The sequence below is a fragment of the Cryptomeria japonica genome, chromosome 11 (genome assembly GCF_030272615.1).
Source record: "Cryptomeria japonica chromosome 11, Sugi_1.0, whole genome shotgun sequence".
Taxonomy (NCBI): domain Eukaryota; kingdom Viridiplantae; phylum Streptophyta; class Pinopsida; order Cupressales; family Cupressaceae; genus Cryptomeria; species Cryptomeria japonica.
In genome coordinates, this window is record NC_081415.1 from 612,672,782 (window position 1) to 612,686,370 (window position 13,589).

At 33.1% G+C, this 13,589-nt stretch overlaps 1 protein-coding gene across 1 annotated transcript; it reads right to left on the reverse strand.

Moving 5' to 3' along the window:
• Positions 1 to 2,793: 2,793 nt before the first annotated feature.
• On the reverse strand, positions 2,794 to 3,728 carry LOC131043469 (putative Myb family transcription factor At1g14600). The gene is made up of 4 exons (XM_059214766.1): positions 3,521 to 3,728; positions 3,178 to 3,254; positions 2,982 to 3,036; positions 2,794 to 2,885 (listed from the first exon to the last, which is right to left on the reverse strand). The coding sequence occupies exons 1-4, from the start codon at positions 3,726 to 3,728 to the stop codon at positions 2,794 to 2,796; spliced, it is 432 nt and encodes a 143-aa protein (XP_059070749.1).
• Positions 3,729 to 13,589: the final 9,861 nt, after the last annotated feature.

A 13,589-nucleotide genomic window follows, 5' to 3' on the forward strand; every position in this document is an offset into this window, starting at 1 on the left:
TATTTCACATTACAAATCCTTTCCAAAAAAACAAATTGAAAGTCTTGTCATGTATACGTGGTGAAGCGACTAACCATAAAAAGGGTGTTTGTAAACATATATCCCCCTTTCTATCCATATCTCTACCTCTATGTCTCCTTGTTTCTATCCTTATCTCTACCTCTCTCCCTCTTACCTCATTGGAAACATAACATGAGATCATTGGTAAAATAAAAATTATCTTCCTAATTCAAATGTTTTGTTTCAATTATGATCAAGGATCCTTGTAAGCGGATGCAAAGTGGATTTGAAGCTATCACTCCTCCATTGAGACCCTTTTTTGCACAAACAACAGCATTTTCTAAATGGCCTACTAATTGATCTCATGTAGTCTACAAATTTATGCAAAAAAATGACCATAGTTTCCCCTAATTGACCTTCCACACCTATTCGACATACCCATTGCACACCAAGTTATTTGTATTTAATAACATCTGTTAAATAAAAAAGTAATAAATAATAATATATATAATTTAAATATAAATTTAATATATAAAAAATACAAACAAATATTTAAAACATAAGATATTCAACATGAATAAGATATAATATTTAATGAAATACAAATTTTATAATTAATATTTTACAACATATAATATATAATATAAATTAAATTACTAATTAACCAACAAAATTGAATTGATACATTTTTATGCCAATAACTTTTGTTTATTTTACAATTATAAATATAAACCCATATGAATTAATTTCTTGTTTGTTTAAGTTTATACCTTTACCTTCCATATTAAATGTTGTTTACAGTTTCTATTTCACATTACAAATCCTTTCCAAAAAACAAATTGAAAGTATTGTCATGTATACGTGGTAGAATACAATTGGACAGGGAAGCGACTAACCATAAAAAGGGTGTTTGTGTGACAAGAACAATCAGCCAAAGAAAATTTTCAACTAACAGGCCTTGCATTAATACAAGAAATACAAAATCAGAAGTGCTGCCACCAAGAAATCTTCTATGAATCACTTATCTTTTCACAAGATTGGCTATACCAAAAAGGCCACCAAATAATAGAGAATTGTATTTCAAATAACAAAAATAATTTCATAAAAAATAATATTACTCTACAAATATTATTGTAGTTTAATATCAAATACTCAATTAATACTTCGTAGAAATTTTTCAAAACAAAGAATATATTATTATAATAACAACACTATTAAATGTATATTTATCAATTTGAACATTAACCTAACAATTGCACAGGCTGTTGAATAATGTATTACTAATGTCAGTTTTGACCCTTTTTTTTTGCTAAGCAAAGGGCAGAGTCAGAGTAATATATTACTTTGAATTTTAATTACATATGAAACATATTACAGATCCTACATGATCTGTCAAAAAATATTATGAACAATTTTGCATCTTTAAACTGTCCATACAAACATTAAGGGGAGTTTTGAAAAAAAATAAAAAAAATAAAAGTAGAGTCTAAAAGCTAGATAGCATATATGCTCCAGAGTTCGAATAGAGAAACAATAAATAAAAACAAAAAGCAAGATCATATCTTTAAATTTGGAAGAGCAGTTATGTGGAAGGCTCCTGAGGAGAACTTGGGGATGGCCACGTCCCCGCCCAAGGCTACTCTGTCCATGTCCGCTTGACAAATGACCACCTCGACCACCTCGGCTTGCCAACCTGCCCATTCTGTTCCTGGGGAATGTTATTACGCCACTGAGATTGGGAGCCTCCTCATTTTCCTGTGACCGAGAAATCCTTGAATTCCTCTTCTTTCTCTGGGTATGTGGTCTGGTCAATTAAGAATTTCCACTTCAAGAAAGAGTGCGCCATCCCAACAAATTGTCTGTGTTTCGATAAGGCATGACCCTTGGGAGCCAGTTTTCACATTTTTAATTCCAGTTTTCTTCTCGAAATAAAAATTCTTTAACTTGGCATGTCAGACAGATGAAAAAAAGAGACCATAAGGATCACAATGATCAAAATTCTTATAACTAACAATAAATTATTAAACTAAGAACTTTACATGTCAGAGAGGAAAAAGAGTCCATATAGGCTGCAGATAAATTGAGGATCAGAATAAACAATACCATCATGGATGAATGAAAGTCAAGTGAAAACCATCCAACAAGGAAGGAGCAGATCTAAGTAAAATAAGAACACCACCATAAACATGAATACGAAACTTTAATAACAGTTGGAGATTATTTTCCTGAAGGTAGCTGATAAATAACATAACCCAGTTTATCCTCTGGAAAGCTTTATAATAAGAGTTTTTTCAGTACGATTAACCTACAAGTTCTCAAATCAAAATCAAAATCATCAATTTTGCAGTCCTTTGCAGCCACTAAAGCTGCATTGCAGCCATTGTTTTCAATAAGGCATGACCCTTGGGAGCCAGTTTTCACATTTTTAATTCCAGTTTTCTTCTCGAAATTTTTTTCTCTGACTTGGCATGTCAGACAGATGAAAAAAAGAGACCATAAGGATCAGAATGATCAAAATTCTTATAACTAACAATAAATTATTAAACTAAGAACTTTACATGTCAGAGAGGTTAAAGAGTCCATATAGGCTGCAGATAAATTGAGGATCAGAATAAACAATACCATCATGGATGAATGAAAGTCAAGTGAAAACCATCCAACAAGGAAGGAGCAGATCTAAGTAAAATAAGAACACCACCATAAACATGAATACGAAACTTTAATAACAGTTGGAGATTATTTTCCTGAAGGTAGCTGACAAATAGCATAACCCAGTTTATCCTCTGGAAAGCTTTATAATAAGAGTTTTTTCAGTACGATTAACCTACAAGTTCTCAAATCAAAATCAAAATCATCAATTTTGCAGTCCTTTGCAGCCACTAAAGCTGCATTGCAGCCATTGTTTTCAATAAAAAATATTTAAACTAGAGGCTTGTCTGAAGTTATGACTTGTGACTTGTCTTTATCTTCGAGTAATAAACCTGCATTTGATTGAGGAAGCTTGTATGTTGGCTTTTGAAGTTTACATCTATATCCCTGCATTTGTCAATAACAATGAAAAACTAAGGATTTATTTGGGAGAGAATGAGAAAACAAATGGAAAAAAGGTATATATTAGAATTAGGATTTCTTTTTCCTATTACAAACTCATGGGTGATTACATTAATTTAGCAGTACCTGTAGATGGCTTTTCACTTGAGGGTGGGTAAGCCCTTCAACACCCATGAGCTCTACAAGTTGTTTGGGGGATGCTTCTGTAAATAGAGTATTAAATTTACAACAATTCAATGAAAAAAAAAATAACCAATAGATGGACAGATTGGATTAAGTATGAACAAGATATTCTAGATAAATCAAACATAATTTATATTATACAGTATTTAGAATTCTAAATCAATATCAAAACTAAAAAAATTTTAGAATTCTAAACCAATATCAAAACTAAAACGAATTTAGAATTCTATATCTACCGACACAAAAAACTTAATAAAGAAAAATGAAAGATTGAATGAATGCTCACTGTTGGGACCTCCAAGTTGTTGCACTGCTCGAAGAAAACTATCATGCAAATCAGAGGTCCAACGAATCCTGGGCATTAAAGATTTAATGTACTTCCTCTTTTCTCCTTTCTCATTTCCATTCTCATGAGAAACAGACCCATTGTTCTCTCCTCCTACTCGAATCCTTTTACCAAAAATAAGAATCTCTCTTCCTTCTTCATTCTCCATTTTTCTCTGCTGCTAAACTTTGTCAAACAACCGCTGAAACAAGGATGAGTTTAAGAATAGAGTGATTGAAATCTATATAAAGGTGATTGCAGGCAAGAGGTGATAACAAAAATTTAATATTTAGATTTAAGATTTGCTGCCTTGGATTACTATGATTACTATGGTGTGACACTAAATGTTGTAATGTCGTTCTTGTTAGAGAGGACATGCATTGGATAAAACAAATAAGGGGCAGTGTATTGGAGACCCAAATTCATATGTAAAACTGGAGCATTAATATTACTCTTTTTTTACATCATATTGAAGAAAACGTTTCGGTGAATCTCTATAAAAAATTAAAATAAATTTAAGAAGGTACATTCAAAGTTTAAATAATTTATGATCGGTTTGTGTAATTAGTATTGAATGATGGAGGCATCCACTACAAACTTGTATTCTAGAAGAACTCCCATCTTACATTTTAATTTAATTTGATTTATAATATTTAATAGGAAAATTTAAAATAAAATAAATAACTCTCATCTTACATTTTAATTTCATTTATAATATTTAATAGGAAAATTTAATATAAAATAAAAAATTTGTTATCAATTAATAAATTGAAATATTTTATAATATAATTTGAATTACATTATTAATTGGAATTCACAAGCAGTGAGACCAATAGACACCAAGAAGGAAGCATCCCTTTAAGAAAGCAAGGCTTTTGACCAGAGCATCCAATTGGTGGGAACAAAGGTCCCAAACCCTTAACAAGCTTCTATTCTCAACACAAAAAGATATAATATACAATCGTTTTTATTATTTAAGTTTAGATGAAAATTTCATATAACAGATATTTTATATTCCTAATTATCAAAATTATTTGCTATTCTTATTAAATTTAAAAGTATTATATTAAAAGAAAAAGTATAATCAAATACAGTGACAAAGAGATAGTAAGAGTTGAAGATTGATATCTAAGAATACCACCTATTTTAAGACATGTGAAAAATTGCATCTTTAATTTCTTTCAAATATTGATCTAGCTTTTACTATCTACTCCTTCATATTCATAGTAATTAATAATTTTTTATGTCATTAATGTTTATGCCTTCATAAGTACTTTTATTAAATTCTAAATAGTGTGTATTAGTTAAGTTGAATACAGAGAAAACAAAAAGAATTTGTTCTTACTACCCAGAAGCTAGAACAATAGCTATAAAAAACAATTGTTCTTACTACCCAAAAGCTAGAACAATAGCTAGAAACAGGTAAGTGGCATACAAAGACAACAAAAAGTCCTTTAAGATATGTGGGTGTGCCAAGTTAGCCATAACCACTAATAGTACACTCCAAATAAAATAGAACCCTCACCACTTGTCTCTAGCAAGATTCAAAACTTTTTGCATCGAGGACTTTAATGGATTTGTATTCTTGATGACTCTCAAGATGAAGACAATGACCTCAATGAAGAGTTTATGAATAGTTCAAATATGAATGTGGGTGTGCAAGCTCCTGGAGTTTCGGTTTTGTCTACAAGCTTTGTGTAGGACGAGCCAAAGGTGACTCTTGTTTCTCCCCATGGATAGCAGATTTTTGTGGACATTATAGACACTTTTCTTGCCGAGTCTTTTGGAATGGCTAGGTAGTTCTCTTATCATCACATTTTGTGGCAACATTCCTTTCCTAATTTTGAGGATTGTTTCAAGATCCATAATGGGGAACCTTGGTTCTTTTTCTTGAATGACCTTTGTTTTCCCAGGTGATCCTTTGGTTTCAATTCTCAAAATAAATTTATGTTCCTTGTTTGAGTCCATTTGTCACTCAAATTTTGGAGTGAAAAGGTTCTCATGTCTTTTACTAACACTTTGGAACAATTTTAAATATGATTTTAACCCTATCACTAAATTCATCAACCATCTATTGTTTGAGATATCCTACATGTTGGTGGAATATGATAAGGTTCTCCCTTCTGATCTTATCCTCTTTTATAGGTATGGTAAGTGGGTCAGGAAATTGAATATGAAAGTCCCCATTGTCTGCAATGCTTTTGGTCAAGAAGGTCACAAGTGTACTACTTGTAACACCAATAAGAACACTCAGTTCACTTAGAGAAAAAGAATACAATTGCCCTTCACACTAAAAATACACTTCTTAAACACTCCCAACCTCTGCAAGCTAAGGGCTTCATATAATCACAAAGAATGCTGTCCACAAGGTTATTCAATTCTTCGGAGAAGCTCCCATTCTCTTGGAGATACAAGATGGTCGCCTCCTTGGGAAGCCCTGGGGACGGCATCCTGTGTCTAAGAACAAGCCCAAAACGCCTTCGCGGGATAATGAGAACGCCATGCGGCCGCTCCTCCTTGAAGTGATCGGGGGACTGCGATATGGCCGAGAGTATAATGCACTTTGCTCGGGGACTGCGTTATGAGCGCCAACGGAATCGTCTGCAATGTGATGCCGCGCCATGGAAGGTATCAGATTCTGTATCTCACAACCTGCCCTTATGGTGAGCCCCAGCTAGAGGATCCAGAGGAATAAGGGGCCGGCAAAAACGTTCCCAACAAAGATATATATAATCTGGTACCTTCATGAAAAGTAGCCGCCACGCCAGGGTTGGTTGCCTGGCGCAGACGATTCCGTTTGCTCTCATAAAACAGGCGCAATCTGTCTCCTCCGAGCACAGTGCAGATAATGGTTTCGGCCACATGGCAGTCCCGAGGCAACCTCCAGGAGTGGCTGCATGGGGTTCTCAGTATCCATGTAGCGGCTTTGGCTTGTTCTGGGATCACAATAATATTGTAATAAACTTTTTCTATCAGGATGCAATATCAATTACAAATCATTTATTGCATAATTTCTGCAATAAAAATCTACCATTATCTTCTCCTTCTTGCATACACATGAACATGAATCAGTATATATATGAATTTTATAATATTAGTATATCAAATATTTAAAAAATATATGTAAAATATAAGAGAGATATCTTATAATAGAAGAGAATCATCTGTAAAATAAATGTTTTTTCTAAATACTAAACACCAAGTGGTGAGGGTTCTATTTTATTTGGAATAATAAAATAACACTTCCACAAAAACTGAAACATAACATATTTCATGCATTTACCTCTCGTTCGCATGTCAAATTGTTTCAAAAATGGATTTTTGTTTAGGGACATTTTGACTTCATTGTACATGCCTCTTGACATAATTACTAGTTTTGAATAAAACTATTAAGGACAAAGGAAATATAATACTTACCTTTCTTGACCTCCATCTTGATGACACATTTCTTCTACTTGTCTCCTCCCTATTGTTGGTGTTCTCCACCACACTCGAGGAATGAAACAACCTAGACTCTATATTCAAAAAGGGGAAAAAATGAACTCAAAATTGAAAGACTTACTTTCCTCCATCCATTGAAAGCTTTTTATTGTCATAGCACTGCAACATTAAAATTCTGAACACACTCTACTCCTAATTCACAAGCTTTGTACCTTCTTGGCCATTCAAACAAGTGAATGCAATTAGATACAAGACACATTAGAGGAAATTGAGCCATGGAGAAAAATAAATAGTTAAATGTCTAAATAGAAATTACTCAAAGTAGGTAGTGGGTAGGTAGGGAAAATTAATGGTTTAATTTAAACCATCCAATAGTTAAGAAGGGTAGGTAAGAGAAACATTGTTTTATTTTCAAGGAAAACCGATAATTTCATTTTTCAAGGAGTTGCCTATCTTGTGATTCAATAAGTTGTGCCAAATAAGTGATCCAATGGTTACATAGAGTTGTTAAGATTTCAAGGATTTGTTTGGATAGTTTTTCTCTAAACATATGCCTCGTGAACAACGTGTGATGAGATAGTTGTTAGGTAGGTAAGAAAATATTATTTTCTTTTTTGGATTTTAGGAGAGAATGGGGCATTTCTAAAAGGTTAATTCTATAGTTGTACACTAAATTTATGCCCCTCAGCAAATAACTTGTTGTGGAGAGTAGGTAATAGAATTATTATTTATTATTTATTTTATTTTAGAGAAAAAACAATAATTTATATTTTTAAGGAGTTTGTTCTATAATTTTCTAATAAACTTATGCTTATACAAATAAGTGAACAAATGATTATGTAGAATAGTCAAGAGAAATATTTATTTTATTTTTATTTTAATTTTAGAGAAGAATGACAAATAAATGATCAAAATAAATAAAATTAAAATAACATTTAAATTTTATATTGGACATACATTACTTTAATATAAAAAGAAATAAATGATTTAATATTTTTTATGTGAAACAAGCTATAGAAATAGTTATATATATGAAAAACAGCTATTTTAATATAATGAAATTATAATTAATTAATATAAAACATATCTAAAACATTTATATAAAATATAATAAGACATATTTCATCTCTGTAATGGTGAAAAATTAGGGTTTCCACCATTCGATATATAAAAACCGCTAATTTGCCATGACATTCAAAAGAGGGGTGAATCCAATAGATTCAATAACAAACCACTAATGATAAGGACTGAATGCTAATTGGATTCAAGGGCGTGTGAATTTTTTTACCCTCTTTTGTGAGTTGAAATGCTGAAATTAGGGAAAAGTGTTGAAAATGAAGGTAAACATGCGGAAACGGTGAGCTATAACCATCAAATTGAGGCACACACCTAGATTTGAGCAACATAAGAAGATTTGGACATGCTCCCTAAAACGGATCCAAATATGAGCTTCAAAACTTGTGGAGGGAAAGAACAATGATGTTGAGGCTTAGGCAGCTATTCAAGAGTTGAAAATGCTGAAAAAAAATTGGGCTTCTCGAAAATACAGCTTGAAGGAAATTCCTTGATTATTATTATGCAATAAAAAAGGGTGAAATACATGCTTGAAATTTGAATAAATATATAACTATTTCCAAGCATTTATTAGAAACTTTCGAGGAATTTGAATTTTGGCATGCTTTTAGATCAAGAAACGATGTGGTGGGTAGGTTGTCCAAATGAGCAATGACTCTCGATGATGGCCCAAAAATTATAATGAAATATTTTCATAATCTTGAGCTCAATCTCTAAGTTGGAATAGTACATCACTATTTTAAGAAGTTATTAATAAGAAGTTGTACATCACTAATATGAAATATTGTGTTCTACCCTTGCCTCTACGTCAAACTTCTCACATCATGTTTCTTCAACAAAACACACCAATATGAATTGAGCCAACACCATGAGGATAGGGTCAAGTATCATGGCAACTAATCATAATATGTGAAGACAGGGTTTACACAGGTGTTGGCTCTCAACAATGCCACACTTCCAAAATTGTCAGTCTCAAGACTTCTCCTATTGGGTCAACACTAATTGATGGCCACAAGGCCAAATCAATGTATTTAGGCTTCAAACACCTTACTCTAGTATTGGAGGACCCCACACAAGGTCTATGAACACTCACTTGGTATTACAATAGAAAGAGCCTTCCTCTAGACCTTTGTTTGTAACACACACATCATTGGTAATCATTGTTATGATGGATGGTCTATTAGGACGATAAATAAAATGCTTATTCTTTTTCCACACTTTGAAACTACAACAAGGTATTTGACTTGGCAGGGTCCCCACACATCACTTCAACAACAAACATTAGGCAATTCAACCTTTTGCCTTCTCAATGCATTTTTTTTGTCTTTCACTGGTTTTCTCAATATGATAGATAGGGATATCAGACCTTTCATGGCATCATCACACACGCCTTCCAATATGTACTCCTTTCATATTTTAGGTGCCTACACACTATGTTGTTGTTAAGTATTGATGTAGTCTTAAGACATCTCATGAATCCATTACATGTCCACACTTATGTTTACAAACACAACTCTGTCAAAACAAAAATAATATCACTAGTAAAACTATGACTGTGACAATCAATACCCTTAGGACAATCATAGAAATTTAATCTATTTCATTTGGTTTTGATACACAAACCCTTCCGAAGGTTTCATAGGGTCCCTTGACCCCTCTCTTTGTCATCAACCACTTCAAAATACCTATCACTTGGTCTTTCTACAAAATTCTTCACTCTTACTACTTTTTACTATCTGATACATAGAGATATCAGACTGTCCTCATGCCCAAACACGTACCAAATCTAATTTGGAGCCCTGCACACAACATAATATGATACATAGCATGAACAATGGTCTTCCCACACATTTGGGTGAATTTATATGCATGGGAGACCAAACTATACATAATTTACTCCTCTCGGTAAACACTAGGCTAGAAGAACTATGATATCTTCTTTAAAAAACTATGAAATTCAATGCCACAAAAAGACAAAATGAAGTAAACTCTATAAACTGCAATCTTGTATTTATTTTTAATCGATGCTTTCCTACATTGTTTGATATTCCATCTTGTTAAAAATCTCATATCTAGTATGCTTTGATGGATGTCGCATCCTCTTACAAACCTCACATTTTGGCACTAGCATAAAGGATTTTAGCAAAGGTTGTGGAATATGGCTTTTACATCTACAAATTGTCATTCCATCTTGTGCATGTGGCTTTTACATGTAGAAGAAATAAATTTGATAAGTAGGGCATATGGTGGATGATAAGTGAATGATATAAGTACTAAAGGTGTGGTACTAGTGGCTTTGGTACATGAAGGTGACTAGAGGTTGTGGAAGGAGAAATGGTCAAAGTTGGATCTATGGTAAAGGTGGGAGTAGATGTTATTTACACATGAAAATGTTAAGCTAATACTCATAAAATAGCTAGGAATCCAAATTAAGGCATTCTATTTGTTAATATATTTTTCTACCATTGAGCTACTGCCCACTTTCTTACCATTCCATTGTTGGATTGAGTGTAGATTATTTTCGACACTAATTATAAGACACATTATAGGTTCTTGGGGCTCCTAACCTAACCTAGCTTTGATAACATTTTGAGCTACTACTCATGGACTAGTTAGGTTACCAAGATATGACCTTCTATTTGTTGTTAGAATGTGATCTATGACTAAGTATTAGTGGATCTTACTAACTTGGACATCACGCTTTATGTGTCTCTGACATGACTCCTAGTAACTATATAAGGATCTTACTAGTCCTAGATCTCTGCCTTGTCTTTTTGACATGGTTCCTAGTGAGAATATATGAATCTTACTAGTTCTAAATGTCATAACTTTGTGTTTTGCATGCTCCATGTATGTTACCAATGTTTCTCATATTACTCACTTTGTACTTCCCTTTTATCTCAATATTGTAGATTGAGAATATCATACGTCTTGGGAGCTACCACCTTTCCAAACTTGTAGTCATCTTGGCTCTTCAATATCTTGGTGAAAGAATATTTGGTTTCTCCATATTTTCCCAAGAGTACATGAGCATAATTTCAGACTCTTGCTAAGAGGGGGCTAAATATTGCATCATAAGTTGTATCTCTTTATAAATATACACTAGGTTTGGACTCACTTTAGTGATTGTGCCTTATTTATGCCTAATTATACTTAGGTTTCAGAACATTTCCATAAATTTGGTTCATTCCTTTACTCATGATGTTCCTCATGGCATAATGTTATAGGACTAGGGTCTTGGGAACCCTTATTCATGGAAATTGGACCTAAAATTTGAAATATGAATGTTGGATTCACAAATAGTAGGAATTTCCTCTCCAAATTTGGACTTTTCGACAAGTTCAATTTGAAAAAGTGCAAGTTGCATATAGATACAAGTCTATTTCTCATTTCAAACCCCTATAAACTCCAACCCACATCTACCAAGTTTTCAATCAAGCAATTCAAATCAATTGAGCATAGATCTATAATCAAGGAACAAGACATTCAAAGATACAACTTTGTTACATCAGTTATGATCAACTAAATTATGTTTTTCTATGATAAAAGCATACACTAACATGTTCTAGAAACATTAAAGCATTTCAAAATTGAGGTATATTTTTCAATTTTTTATTTACATATATGTTTGAAACATATTAACACAAATTGTAATGTTATGAAGCTTCCTCTTCTAGATACCTCCCTAGAACTGGTTCAGGATGACTCTCATGCACATTTATAAATGTACAAGGAAACATAGATATGCCTATGTCTGAGAGCATAGTATAACTGTGGTATGTAGATGACAATGACAAGCCCTATGTATAGGTCAAAGGAAAAGAATTGTGAGAAACACATCACTTTGAAGCACAAATTAAAAGAAGACATAGAAAGGAATAGCTACAGCAACAAAATAGTGAATAGGAAGTAAAAAACCCAAGTTTCATTGAAAATATAGTAAAGATCTTCTAGGATAGTGTTGTGTCAGCCTCCTGAAGAAGTCATGAGAAGATGCTACACAATAAGAACCAAATACACATGGCAAAGTACAAGTGATAACAGTCCTAGCCAAATTAATAATAGTGAGATAATGGGCAAAGGTTTGAAATGTAAATCTCAGTGACAACCCAACCAAAGAGAAAAAGTTAGGACAAAGTCTATAAAAAAGAGATAGCCACAAAATAGTAACAAGCAGTATATACATTGTTTTTTCTATCACTACTTCTATGGTATTCATTGATGTTGATATTGAACCCAAATCACAAGCCTGGGTTGTCCCTTTACTTCCTCTAGGACTATGTAGGTCTTCACTATCATTGTGATCTTTGACTATAAATGAAAATTTGTGTGTTGTAATCCTAAAGACTGTTTACACATACAATGAACTTCTTGTATTCCTCTCATGAGGACCTCTATCTTGGCTATTCTATTTAATACTTCATGAATGTGTACTTTGTGATAGTTAAAATAACCGTGACTCCCATCTGAAACTATTTTAAATGTGATCTAGCATGGTGATGATGTCATTGTTTTATTTGAAGTTAATGATGAAAGACAATCATTTTCATTGATAAGACTATTGTGATAACATGCACTTCATTTCACTATAAAATCTGACTTAGACTATCGTTTACTCCTTTTAATTTTTATTCATAGGTATATATCCCTATGCTTTTGACTGTTGTAACTTATAGCTACTTTTTTTGTCTTCTAGGCCTAGACACATCTTCGTGAAACTAATTCTTTGGAAAGATGCATGTTATGTTTGATCATGACTGTAATAATCGAGTCTCTTTAAATTAGATGCTTTAGAGTATGCTCTTAGACTTAAGCATATCTTCTTCCTATGCTAGACACCTCCCTAGAATTGGTAAGCTCATTCTTTGCCATGTATACGTCCTAGTGCCATGGTAGGGGCAGGGTGGGAGAGAGAGAAAAGAGAAGCAGAGGTCGATTTCCCTCCGGGGTGTATAGAATTCATGGTGGCGAAAGGGGAAGATTGAACATCGACAACCGAGGCATGGGGGCAACATTAAAAGACTTCTGATGACCTAGGAATGACAAAGCATGGGTAGTTGTGAAATGCAGTGGATAGCTCAAGCAATGGGTGAGACGCAAACAATTTCTCATATATTCATATCAATGAATGAAGGCGAAGATTCAACTATGTTGAATCGTGAAGATTCTACCCAAGCAATTCCATAAATTATGCAAATATTATGCAAATCCAAAATTCCTCATGCAAATATTGTCCAAATCTGAAATGAAGGTGAAGATTTTTCCTCGAATGGTGAGTGTGCCGTTTAATCTTTCTAGGGGTTGAGCTCAATGAGGAAGCCTACGCAAGATTGCAAATGTCACAAATGACTTGCCCTCTTTTTTTTTAAAAGTATAATGCCCATTGTCATCACAATTTCGACAAACAAGGGCACTTTTTTGAAAAAAAAACAAATTTCATTGCCAATGTCTTCTCTGTTGAAACCAAACGTGAAATTATCATCAAAATTTTGACGAATTCGTGCATTTCTTAAAA

Bases quoted from the DNA above. Each gene is read 5' to 3' on its own strand.
- LOC131043469 (XM_059214766.1), bottom strand. From the start codon at position 3,728: ATGGAGAATGAAGAAGGAAGAGAGATTCTTATTTTTGGTAAAAGGATT. The intron at 3,037-3,177 runs GTACTGCTAAAT...TGACAAATGCAG, and splicing joins AAGTGAAAAGCCATCTACAG to GGATATAGATGTAAACTTCA. The intron at 2,886-2,981 runs GTTTATTACTCG...GCTGCAATGCAG, and splicing joins GCTTCCTCAATCAAATGCAG to CTTTAGTGGCTGCAAAGGAC.